This window comes from Bacillus rossius, chromosome 11, assembly GCF_032445375.1.
Source record: "Bacillus rossius redtenbacheri isolate Brsri chromosome 11, Brsri_v3, whole genome shotgun sequence".
NCBI lineage: Eukaryota > Metazoa > Arthropoda > Insecta > Phasmatodea > Bacillidae > Bacillus > Bacillus rossius.
In genome coordinates, this window is record NC_086338.1 from 15,449,945 (window position 1) to 15,464,125 (window position 14,181).

General features: G+C 36.3%; 1 protein-coding gene across 1 annotated transcript in view; it reads left to right on the forward strand.

Annotated features, from left to right (window-relative positions):
• Positions 1-1,746: 1,746 nt before the first annotated feature.
• Positions 1,747-14,181, forward strand: part of LOC134536423 (filaggrin-2-like) — a 185,193-nt gene continuing 172,758 nt past the window's right edge. Inside the window, exon 1 of the mRNA XM_063376136.1 lies at positions 1,747-1,849. Coding sequence (XP_063232206.1) covers positions 1,747-1,849 — 103 coding nt within the window. The remainder of the gene's footprint in view (positions 1,850-14,181) is intronic.

The following is a 14,181-nucleotide window of genomic DNA, read 5'->3' on the forward strand; positions in this document are numbered from 1 at the left end:
TTCCGACAACAATACAACAATATGTGAGCCTTAAAAATTTCAAGTTTATATCTCATCAGGAAGTGGGTTAGAATTCGTACAGATCAGTGAGTGAGTGAGTGAGTGAGTTAGTATGTCGCACGTGGGTTATGTATATTATGAAATATCTTTATTGGATTACAAAGAAAATGTTTCAAAAATAAAACATGTAATTGATTGATAGCTATACAGTTGTTATTATAAGTAAAAACATAAAATTTAACTGAAGAATTAAATGTTGTTGGGAAAAGTTGGCTCATTCATATCCAAAGTCAAACCGCTGTAACTGGACTATGGTTCTTCTGTTCAAGGTGTGACGTCTCGCTGAACAAGGTCTGCCCTGCCACTGGAGCAGCGCTGGGAACTGGCCGCACCCACCTGATGCACACAGCAGTCCATAGAGGCAGCGACTACTTGCAGAACTCCGCGCCATGGGAGTTTTCAGCAGCTCTCCCCTTCCTAGTTACCACGAAAACCCAGTTAACTGAACTATGAATTGTGTTTATATGAGATATAAACTTGAAATTTTGAAGGCTCACATATATTTGTCGGAAACAAAATGGAAAAACGAATGTATGTAAATGTTTAATTTTCACCCCCGGAAAAATGTTCAAAATTACTTTGAACGAATACTGTCAGTAAATAATTATTATTGGAGGTCCACTGTGGCCTAACTGTATGAAATATGAAAATACGAAATACACATTAGTATGTTATTTGACAAGGTCTACAATTTGGGTCGTGTGGCATTTTTTAATCTCCGTCCGTTATACTTCAGACACAAAAATTTAAGAATTAAGGGAAATCTTTTGCCTTTTACACGTAAAATTTCTGTTATTTTACATCCTTAACGGTACTTTATTCCATCGATGATTTAAAATTTTCTCTGTAGTAAAATATTCGTGAATGAGTGTGATCTTTCAAATACTACATGATTACTTTTTGTTTCATCTGAGAAGGAGAATTTCAGTGACATTTAGGCCGGTATTCCAAGACAAAATAATAAAGGTTTAGGTGTTGAATGTTCTATTCCTGTTTCCTAACCGAATTCCTAGTGCACGATAGGACACGGACAGTACCTTATTTTTAGGGAACGGATTTTGTATCCTGTCCTTTACCGATCTGTTGCCCAAATTCCTTGCATGTGCAGAGCTCAGTTTTCCGTCGATTTCGTCCGTATTGCGGACCGACGTATGGCGCCATTAACTCGGATATATTTGAATTCCTGAAAATCGGAGAAAGTGCCAAACGGTTTGGTGTGCCAAATTTAACTTCATGTTAGCGAGACTATTCTGGAAAATATTTTGTACACTTAAATGGCCATAACAAGTAATGATCGCAACTTGAAAAGTACTTGGGAAAATTAGAATGTACCTAACCATTTTATTCGTGCGACGGCCCTGCTATCTATCGGATTGTATCAACGGTTGCCAAACGTCCTCTTACAATGCGTTGGAACCATTTTCTAGCTCGTGCTGGGCACTGTTGCCATTCGCTCTCCTGTTCCCCTACTGCGATTCCACGTTCTGGAATATGGCCCGCAAGTCACGTTACGGTTGTATCCCAACTAGGCAGTCCTTTTTCTTTACCTTACCTGAACTTCTTGGAGTACCGCCCTTACTGACTTAGCTTTATTCATCCGTTTATTGAAAGAGCTTAATTTCTGTTCGTTCAAAACTACATTTTTCAAATAACCAGGCTGACTGCAGGTTTCTTTGTGAATCCTCGATGGAGAGATGCGAGAGGCGTGACCCGGTTTCGTGTGGAAACGCCCTTCTCGCCTTCGGCACCAACCAGTGGCTGCGGACTGCGAGAAGCTCGTACGGCATTGGTAGAGACCTGCAAAATTCGCGGATTCATTCGGTGATAGGCTAGAATTCAAACACATATACCTCTTAGATAATTTTGCTATTGGCTTACTGTTCATCTGGACGAATCTCAACCAGTTATAAACCCTCAACCAAAGAAGGATCGAATCACAGACAAACCAGCTGAGACGACTTACAAGTCGGCAGCCAATGAACTTGCGTTAATTGCCCGAGTGTACAGGGGTATGTGCAGTCTATCCTGAAGGCCATCGAAACCGCGAATTTTGCAGGTCTCTAGTCATTGGCAGATCCATATCGGGTTCTCCCCCCTACCTTAACCGTTAATATTTATATATTTTCTCCTAATTACTTATAATATTTTACCAAACTTACTAAAGTTTTATTTTACTGCTATTCTATTGATAAAATTAAATTTTGGAACCAAAAAGAAAATGTACTAAATATTTCAATTATAAAGGTACTAAATTTGTATTAGAAAATTTATGTTGGCCCTCCCCTGCATTGTAGATGCACCCTTGTCGCTATAAGGTATTTTCTCCACTCCTACTTGCATGTGTTGAAGCTAAGTCACCGACTACCTTGTAACCATTAAGCCGAAGGGAAATACTAATATTTAGATTAAAAAAATACACACATATGCAGTCTAATTGATTTGACTAAAATTTTATTCACATGAATACAATATATGATCATTCTGCTGATGAATGGCGCGTGCGTTGCAGGTCCGCTATTTCATAGTGAATCCAATAACTAAGCAGTTAAATTCAGCTGATCTCTCGTATTTTTTCCCCCCAAATACGAGCATAATCTTCAGATGGGGGTCTCACAAGGATTAGCCGATGTAACACACTTGTTCAGTCCTTCGTTAGTTTATAAACAACGTGCTATAAATTCCTCTTGTAATTAGGTACAATTCAAATAGCTGGTTGATCATCGTTAGGTTTTCTTTATTTTAATGATTATTAAAAGGGGATAATAGTTTTGAAATAATATCATTGACAAACGCTATGCTGGTTATAACTCTCTTTCGTAGGTTGCTTTCAACAAAGGGATAACAATGATAAAAACATTAACATGTGGAGAACGAGTCAAAATTAGGTATAAAATGTTTAATGTCTACACAGCCCGAGACATTCCGCGAAAGAGATTTACGCAGTCATATTTTTCTTAGAGGCGAATTTTTGACGTGACAACGTCTAATAAATCGATGAACGCTGGCTGCACGCACGCAAAAGTGTCCCGTTACGCTGTGTCCCCCTACGCTCATTGTACACTTGCGCCGCATCTATCTCTCTTCCACTCGATCGGAACAACCATCGATTTGACTTTTTCAAGGCACATTAAACTTGAAACACTCTCATTCGTTTCCTACTTTTTCTATCATCGTCCTATCCTTAACAGAATAACACAGATTGTAAGTTAAATAGCAAACATGTATAAAAGTAATAGTCAAAATAATCTATTTGTTAAAGTAATAAACATATTTGAATTAATGAGTGCAAATAAAAGTAAATTTATCAATTAAATTGTAGATTTCATTTCACTTTTTTGTATCCATACAAAATAGTAATAATTCAATAAAAATGATTCAATTTTATTCATAAAAGTATGCAATCATTTCATCAATGTTTTGTTATGACGTTGTCACGTTAATCTATCGTCCGTAAATTGACTTCAGAGACAACCTATTTTTTTTAAATGAAAATACTGAAAATCAGGGAATAAATTACTTGTGAAGAGGATATACTTGCATAATTTAAAGGCCAATGTGTTCGGTAACATAAAAAATATTTCCGCCAAAAACTCAAATAACAAGAAATATCCAATCCAAATTTTTCTACGACAAACCTACCAATAAGTTTTGTCCTTACGTCCATTTACAGTAATAAATGGGACGCCATTGCTTGGTGGCGGGTCGCAAGAGAACAACGAGCAGCTGATGATAACGCGTCACCGAGCAGAGAATCCTCCTCCGAGCCGCTAGGGTAGAAGTTTACATGCGAGTGGCAACCAAGATATGCCCCCGTATAACCTATGATCCCCTCTTGGCGTCAGCTGAGATGGGGGGGGGGGGGGTCCTTGAGATGGGCAACAAGCTTATAGGCCCATGACAACACGTCTACCAGTTGTTCCCTGAGTCCACCTTTGAGGAGGGGAAGCCTATTTTTCACAGACGAGAGAGCCAAACGACCGATCGTGCATCTTCGGTTTTTTTGTTCATTGTAAATAATAATAAAAATTGTCCGTGAATGTTTATTTTGGACAACTCATGATAACTAATGGTCAATTATGTTAGGTTAGCTACATTATAAATACTTTAAAACATTGTGGACGGTTGATTTGGTTAGGATAGCTACATTAAAGCTACTGTGAAATCATGTAAACGGTTTCCTAGCGCTGGATAGCTACAAATTAAAAAGTTATTTGCTAAGCAACCATAAAATAATTTTACAGTATTTTTAATGTAGCTATACTTACCTTATATACCTAACCATTCACAATGTTTTAAATTATTTATAATGTAGCTAACCTACTGAATAATTCTTTAAATTACTTCTTGCTAATTTTAAGAATGACATCTTATAAGTTAAACCCGCGCATTTGGAGAATAAATGCCAGCGATTTTTTTTACCCAAATATATACAACTGTTGTGGTACGGAGAAAAACAGCGAGCATGATCTTCGGGGAATTTCGGGTGTGGCCTCTCGTCTGCGAAATGAAGGCTTCCCACTTTAGGAGCAGGCTCAGGCAGGGGGGAGGTGCGGAAAACCGGACATGTTCCGGAAAACAGTGCTGGAATCGCCTCACCAGCCTGCACAGCTAGGAGGATTCGGTGAGGCCTCCACCGGGCCACGGGTGTCTGGGTGGCTGAGGAGTCCCAGTTGAGGCGAGGCGCCAGAAGCTGCAAGGACGGTGAACTCGCTGGCTAGCCGCATCCCGACAGCGACTGGGAGCAGTGTATCCGCGAGTGTCGGCTTGTCTGGGGCCGGAGGAACCAGCCACGTAGCACGGAGGGTGTGGGCGACTGATGGACTGGCTTCCCAAAGGTCGGCCCAGGGAAGCCTTCATTTCACAGACGAGAGAGCCACACCCGAAGTTCCCCGAAGTTCATGCTCGCTTTTTTTCCCCTCCGTTCTATCTCACTGTATAAACCGGCGTGGCATTAAATTTTGCGGTCGATTAGGATAGGTTAGCTACATTATAAATACTTTAAAACATTGTGGATGGTCGGTTATATTAAGTATAGCCACATTAAAAATACTGTAAAATCATTTTATGGTTGCTTAGCAAATAACTTTTTAATGTGTAGCTATCCAGGGTTAGGAAACAGTTTACATGATTTGACAGTAGGTATCTTTAATGTAGCTATCCAGACCAAATCAACCGCCTACAATGTTTTAAAAGTATTTATAATGTAGCTAACCTAACCTAATTGACCATTAGTTATCATGAGTTACAATGAACCAAAAAAAAAAAAAAAAATCCCGAAAATGCACGATCGGGCGTTCGGCTCTCTCGTCTGTGAGAAAAGGCTTCCCGTAGGCCCATGCCTGCTTGGAACGTCCCGGCGGGGGCGCAAGGATACCTCCCAGCACTGCCAGGTCCCTGGGTCGACCAATCAGGTGCTGGTACAGGGGGAGTATTTGCGTGCAGCCGTGAGCGCAGTGATGTGCTCTCGGAAAATACGTTGGCATCGCCAGAACGCGCTGCCAGCGGGCCTTGTGAGCTTCAAGCAAACTCCTGACAGAGAGAGAGCATTGCGTTGCAATTGTTCAGAAAATAATATATCGAAGTTGTTTTACTTTTTAAAACGTTTATAAATTGTAGTTAGATTTTTTTATCCTATAGTATGTGTCCTGAAAAATCTTAACATTAACTTTAATTGTGGTTATGCGATTATTATTATGATTATGATCATTATTATTATGTGCGATTATTTCAAATTGAGAATTTTTTTTTATTAATTTTTCGTTATTTATTGATAAACATTTACTGAGTTCCTGAGCAGTTATTTTGAAGTGAGTATTAACTACGTTAATTCATGTTTATTTAGAAAATTATCATTCGCTCACTTTTTTCTCTGTGTGACATTTTACCCCTTACGACATACTTACAAGCCGAAGTTTAAATTGCCAAAGAAGTTTCACTTATATTTCATGCACTGAGCTACAGGCGCTACTTTTTTTTACAAAATTATTAAAACTTATTATAATATGTACGCAATTTTTTCATAAATTTATTATGTCAACATATATTTCCACCTAAAAAAAAAACACTATAATTCTACTATTGTAAAATCTGTAAAAAAAATCATAAATTGTAAACTAATAAATCTATTTCAATAATAACAAATTGTTAGAACGTGTTTAGTTGTAAAAAGAAAAAACCGTGGAAAAATATATTACAAAAATTGCACAAAATATTTAAGGACAGAAACGTTTTGTACGAATTTCGTAATGGTCCTAATCTTTTGACGGGTTCTGTACACCGACATTTGGGTATTTTTCATGCCGCCAATTCGTACACGTAATGTGAACATGAGGGGGGTTGCCACCACAACATCGAGCCGTTTTCGCCCCAAAGCTACGCGCATAATTTTGCCGACACGTTCATGTGCTTGTGTGAAGAGCGCCGGCGCCTCCGAGAGGTGAGAAGCTGCGAGGTCGCTGGAGCGAGGGTCGTGTGTCCTCAGGAAGGACTCCGCCATGCTTGTAACACGCTCTTCCTTCGCCCCTTTGTCCCTCGCGGGCTCCCGGATTTATGGACCAGGCCGCGGGAGCGCGGCGCGTTTGTATTTATGACCCAACATAAATTTCCAGCGAAACGAACAAAAATAATAGCAGAGCTAATTCATATTCCTTTCCTTGATTTCCTGCCCTTCTTGGCGGAAAGGCATTTCCCAACTTGTTGGTTAATATTCAGCAGCACGATCTGGGTGCGTGCGTGGCAATATTTAATAAATATCTCTCCACGTGGGTATGTTTCTGCGATAAGCAACGTTCACGTTCTTAGTTGGTGATGATGTGTTGTTTCCACGTGGTTTCTCTGGACTTGCTTTAAAATACTGGAGATTCGGACCACGTCTAAAGACACTGTTTCACTCCGATATTAATATGGTTTAACATACGCGTACTACGTACATGCTTGACCACTTCAACACGAGAGTTCCAATTGTACGTGTAGCTCGTTTAAACTTGCCACAATTCTCCTACTTATGGAACTCCTGTTATGCTTAACGATGGTTAATAAATAAATAAATATTTTTAAGAACTGCATACATTGTTATGCAGTAAGTAGTCATATTTTTTCAATGCCAATTTTATTAATTTTATTAAATATGTTTTACAGTTTTATAAAATTTCTTTAATGCACGTACGGCGTGTCGTTGTTACATTACAAAAAAAATTTAATTGTTTTGAATTTGTTTCGATAAAATACATGGAAAATAATTTTACACGTTTTATTCGCTATAGCAAAATATTAAAGTGATGGATAATTATTGAAAGAGTTGTTAGCTTGTTAGCGAGTAGTGTAATTGTGATCAAAACTAATGTCTGTGTCCTATAAAATAAATATTAATTGTATTTTTGATGTAATTTTTTTCATCATTGCAATTGAAGATGGCAATTTTTGACTAAATTTGGGCTAAATTTGGCTAATATTGAAGGTCAAAGGTCAAGGTCAAGGTCATCCAAGATGGCCGCCGATACGTCATAGGAGATGTAGATTCCAAGGCAGCAGAAGTCGCCACACACCACACCCAGAACCCGTGTCCCTGGGGGAACTAAACTATACTACTTCGGGGTTTTACTTTAACTTTTTTCAAAGGCCTATTTATGAAAATGTTTATTACGTACCTCCCTAGAATTTTTTGTTCATTAACAAATAATAATAACATACATTCTCTTAGTATATTACAATTGGTTGAAACATTCAAACAAGTTGTGATGATAAATTTGAATACTTGCGCGCCTTTTTGAAACTACGATGTTACACTTAACTTAAAGACCTTTGAGTAATTTTGTGGCAGAACAAAAAATGGAAGGGAGGTATTTTGTTAAAATTGTAGAAATATCACCTAAATAAATGTAATGACAATAAACGATAGTAATCAATGTGAATTACGAGAGAGAGCCTTAAAAAATAATATAAATGTACTCTACTGAAAACAAAAACTTGATACAACCAAGTTTTAATAGCAGTTTTTAACAGCCAACCGATGTTATTAAAATATGAATTAAAAAAATATAGTTTAAAAAACTAAAGAAACATGCTTTTAAAGATTATCAAACTAAAAAGTAAAAAATAATTTTAAAATTAAATTTATGACAATAGTATATAAGCAATACTAGTATAAATGAGAAAAAAGCTTGAGGCGCTTTGTGCCATATTTTTTGAATATTAAGCGCCCCATGCTTTTTTCTCATTTATACTAGTATTGCTTATATACTATTGTCATAAATTTAATTTTAAAATTATTTTTTACTTTTTAGTTTGATAATCTTTAAAAGCATGTTTCTTTAGTTTTTTAAACTATATTTATTTTTTACTTTTTAGTTTGATATTCTTTAAAAGCATGTTTTTTAGTTTTTTAAACTATATTTATTTTTAACTTTTTAGTTTGATATTCTTTAAAAGCATGTTTTTTTAGTTTTTTAAACTATATTTATGTATAATTATCATAGGGAAATGAGTTACCGACACTACCTATTACCATCTGAGATAACTATTTGGAGTTGCAACGTCACAAAGAAATGGTAAAGTCTCTACGAATCATTTGCAGTTAGATGTATGGATATAATATTAGAATTTACCGGGGAAAAAAAAAAACATTTTTCTTTTCGGCGTGGCCGGGAGTAGAACCCACGATCTTTGAATCCGAAAGCTAACGTCACAGAAGTCGCGCGCCTTAGACCGCTCGGCTAACGAACGTAATGAAATGGGTGGGACATTTTACTGTGATCAGTCACTCACTCTTAGTCGAAAGAGTTACAGACGGACAGACAGAGTTACAGACGGACAGACAAACATACAGGTGAAGCTAATATAAAGCATGTAATAACATTTTATTTGGTATGAATATATAATGTCACCTAGCCTACAATTTAAAATTTGAGGTAAAATATAAACAATATTTAACTGCTTTTAGAGCTTGCTCAGGCCTGTTACCATTAATAAACTCATAGTATTTGATAAAAAAAACCATTCGCTAAGTACAAATGGTGTCATATAATCAGATAGTATTTATTCACTTTGAACGTCCAAATTGGTGCTGGAATTGTGTGTCGTCTATATATCAACAAGTACCTTATCCAGAACTCCTATTGACGTCCAATCCACTGACGCGTCACTCCATTAATTAGCTTCAGGATCGGGTTTCATTTCACTGGAATATAATATTTGTTTATAACTTTAAAGTGTAAATAATAACTCAAATAGAAAAAATAAAAATCTTAATAAAAATATGGTTAAGCAAACTTAAACTTATATGGTTATTAGTAGTAGGCTATATAAAAGTTCCTCCTGCGCTAGTTTTCAAGCTTACTATAAAGGCAATATTTACTCTTTATAGAAAGTAAATATTTAATTTCCTTAGTATTTATTTTGTTTAATTACACTTTATTCCGTATGTTTACATTTGTAATCTATGATTAATTCAGATTTAAATTTCTTTGGTTATCGTTTTGTCTATGTATTACTCTATGCTAATTTTTATTTTAAATTATTGTCAAGGTTAGGATAGCAGTATTTTTATTAAAACAAATATTAATTTAAAGATGAACAACGACAGTAATGTGTGGTAATTTTACTAGTTTTTGTTTAATCAACAAACTAATGAAAGTCGTTTATTAGTGACGGGGAAAAGATTATTTTAGAACGAATTGAGACTTGATGAAGGCAACATCTAGAAACGCAACGATTTCGACATTAATTTAGAATGGAATATTTATAGAAGAATTGTAACTGTTTATGAATGTCAATATTAACTGAGATGTTGAAGGAACTAATCAATTTAATCAACGAAGATAAAACTCAGACGTCAAGAATCTAAATAATTATTAATCAGAGAAGTCTACGAATATCCAGATTCAAGAGATCGTCCAATGACCGTAAATTGCTTGGAAACTACGAAGAATAAATGCCGTTGATCATCCTGAAGAAAGAAGAATCCTGTCGAAGAATGAAAAGTCGCAGTTCGAGCCCGGGAAGGATGACCGTCGTGCAGTCCAGCCCAGTTTGCGCCCGCAGCCCGAAGGATGGAGTCGTGACGGCGCGTATTCCTGCCGCCCGCTAGAGACCGGAGGAGCAACACCAAGTTCGCAGTCCTGATTGAGGCGGACCAAGGATCCTTCGAGCACCTACACGTCTCGTGGGTATCCTGCAGCAAGGTTTGGTCCCTTACCCCATCACCCGAAGACTCGCTGATTAAACAAGTATCCTCACTAACGACGATTTAAACAAGACGAACATTTTCACCGAACTAGAATCTTTTATGTTATCGAACCTATTCTTTGTATAGAAAAACCGAGTACTTGTTCATCTTTAGATTTATCATTTAATTACCGGAATCGCGATCCCGAACTAAAAAATATTAGATAGTATAGATGGAACTTGATATTGAAAGAACATGTTGCTATTTTGTTTGACGGGTAATGCAAGTTACGTACCCAGTAGTCCATGCTCTACCGGACTGAAGCTAGTTTAAAATTAATAACACACAAATGATTAACATTTTATCTTAAAGATAACTTACTCAAATGAGAGAATTGTTAGAAGCTTTAAAGTCGAGAGTGATATCAAATTCCATCTGTATGTTAACATAAATTATTTTAGTTAAGTTATTTATATAAAGTGTGATATTGTGCTTGTCGAAGTGTATTGTCACCGTCTGCACAAATCCTTACACGCAAATATAAATATTACATTTGAATTTGTTTACACGTCATTACCAGATCTAGTCACGAGATTAGTATTTAACATACTTTTGGACACACTGTAATTTGACTTTCAGACACTAACTTCTAGACACAATTCTTAAAACTGAGAGAGGTAGGATCAGAATTAGTATTGGTATATGAAAGGTTATTGCCTACGAGGAAATACCAAGGACTACAAGTTAGGAACACGTAGAAGAAAATACCTTTCATTACTTAGGATTTTCGACGCCATTTTCAATTTTGACGTCACGGCGGCCATCTTGGATGACCTTGACCTTTGTCTTTAACCTTTAAATTTGCCAAAGTTTTAAAAAATGACCCAAAATTTGCCCATAATTCGCCAAATTCCGCCAAAATTTCCAGTTTTATAAAAAAACATTTTACGCCAAATATATAACAAAAATTAGAAAAATTAAAAGACGAACAAAAAGAAGAGAAAAATAGAAATTGTTTCTGTTTCGAGAGAAAAATTCCCGTTTTGAGGGAAAATGTCCCGTTTTAGTCTTCACACCTTGAAAATTAGGATGCGATGGCCGACCTTAGAATTATTACGTAACTACGGCAATTTTCGCTACGGCCACCATCTTGCAAATCCGTACTTGTTTGTTAGAAAATCTAGAAACATGTTTAAATTAATATAAAAATTCATAAAAATTTAAATAAAAAACATTCCACCATCTTAGATTAGTATGAGATGACCGCCATCTTGAAAATTCGTAATTATTATCAGAAAATATTGTCGTAGCGTGTTGTGTTAAGGTAAAGTTATTGATTTCTTTCACGTGGAATGCCGAATGTTCACTAAAGGTCGCAAGAGAAGGAAGTCTTTTCTAGACATTAAGGCGAAGGAATTATGTCTTGCATGTTATGTTAGTGCTTCTCAGCTTTCTCTAAGCATATTATTTGAATGAGTTATGGATTTTTCTTTGTTTGAAATCCTTCTGATAAAGAATATTTTTTAGTTATTATTTGGTAGCAGAAATCAACAAATTAAATATAACTAAAAATAAAATTGCGTGATGCATTAAGTAAATAAATTTTTGTGCAGAGATTGATTTTTCAGAAATAACCAGAAGCACTCGGAAAACATCAGCAGAAGTCTCGACAGGGATAATGAGCACACTAAGAATACCATTTTAATATTGGCAGGAATAATCAGGAGTACTAACTAACACTAGAAAATCTAACGCACGTTTTACTTAATATCAGCAAATAACAATATATATATACCTAAATTAAAAAAATATAAAGTAAATAAAACAAAAAAATTACAATTTTATAAAACAATTAAAAAAATGAAAATAATACAAATAAAGATATGAAGAAAAAATAACAAAATCAGCTTTTGCCAGCTTGTATGGTCTTTAAAACCATAAGATGTATGTTTTATTTTTGTGATAAAATTTTTTCGGAAACTTTAGGTCGATTTGAAACTCATCTGTATAAGAATGGTAAATGACACACGCGTAAAGTTAATGACAAACTAGCAAATGCATGGGCCCTATGTAATTATATTTATAAGTACGATTCTTGAACCTTATAATCAAAATAGTTAATTCTTTTGAAAAAAAATGCTGGCATTCGGACATGTAGCTTCTGAGGTCGTCTTAAATATTATAAACACATTACATTCATAAAAAAAACCTTGGAAACAAACTGAGCGAGACAGTGTCTAGTAATTCAGACAACCAGGGTTCAAGTCCCGGGCCTAAAACCTAGAGAAGTTCCCTTTTGTTTCCCGAAAACCACTTAAGACATCTTCTGGGATGGCTGCGCCCCATTCTGTCGCTAATTCCTTTAGTTTGGGGCCTTGCGTGTTTCCGGCTATTGACGTCACGTGGTCCACGAGTGGGAATAACGTTGAGGAAGTACAAACCTGGAAATACATCACACATTGACTCGTCTAAAACCCGGCCGATGATAAGTGTTTGTGAACCCGAAAGCAGTAACCGGTTTGAGAGAACAGCATTCCTGCAAGAAACAGAGCTCTCTTTCACTACACAGCTCTCCCCCTCCGCCCTTTCCGACAAAATATTCCTGCGTGCCCTCTCGCCATTCCATGCATTTTTAATTTTCATTTTCTTCGCTTCGCGCTTCATCGTGCACAGGGAAAAAGAATTCCCGCGCTGCCTCACGGAACAACCCTGCAAGGAGCCGGTAACCCAGGCCTCCCTGGTGACTAGCTGTGAATACCTTGGCTTTGTGACTGCATCACTGGCACCTAGGTCTCCATGATGATTAGCGGTGACTACCTTGGCCCTTTCACTGCAGTACTGGCACCTAGGTCTCCCTGAAGACTAGCTGTGACTGCCTTGGCCATTTGACTGCAGTACTGCCACCTAGATCTCCCTGAAGACTAGCTGTGACTGTCTTAGCCTTGTGACTGCAGTACTGGCACCCAGGTCTCCCTGATGACTAGCGGTGACTGCCTTGGCTTTTCGACTTAGTTTAGAATTTATAAAGTGTGCAAAGCAGTTTAAAAATTTCCGTACCTCTACTTTTTAATCGTAAAATTTAATACAGTAGAATCCCGCTAATCCGAACTAATTGGGACCGAACCCTGTTCGGATTAGCGAAAATTTGGATTAGGCGGAATTTTGTCATATAATGCTTTATATTGTCTTTTTGAGGCGTATTTAGTGTCTGATATATCAAATATGTAAGGAAGGTCAAACGAAAAATACACCTTGATTATTTAGCGTACATATTTAGTGTCATAATTGTCATAATTTTTTTAATTACTCACATAGATAGATAGATAAATTATAAGTTTCTTATGTACATATTAATAAACGTACAACATTACTTGAAAAGACTTGTTTTTCTTTACTTTTCTACATTTTAAATGATATAATTTTTTTTTTAACCTATCCCTGTTCTGATTAGGCGGATTTTCGGATTAGCGGGGTTCGGATTAGCGGGACTCTACTATATCATAATTTATGGATATAAAATTTTTAAAAAATGTGTGCGTGGAGTTCTAGGGCAACAGAAGTGATAATTCTTGATAATAAGGTATATATAGAAATAAATTATTAATATTTAACATGATACAACAATCGAGAATAGTAATGATGGTGGTTTGATTTCAAATGAAAATAAAAAATTTTCTGCGCGTTTTACTTTCACATTCGTTTACTTGGATGTTTTGGTAGTTTATTTCCACGTTGCCTTTAAAGTACTTTTTTGCTTTTATATATTTTTTACCAAAACCAAAACCAAAACGAAGGGTTATGGTTTAAGAAGTCTATGTATAAACGTATGTATGTATGTTTGTATTTACGTATGTTCCTCCGTAGCGCCTAAACTATTTATCTGATTTTAATAAATAGGGTGTCAGTCGATTCGTTATTATGGCCCGGGTAAATAGGCTACATTTTAACCGACTTAAAGA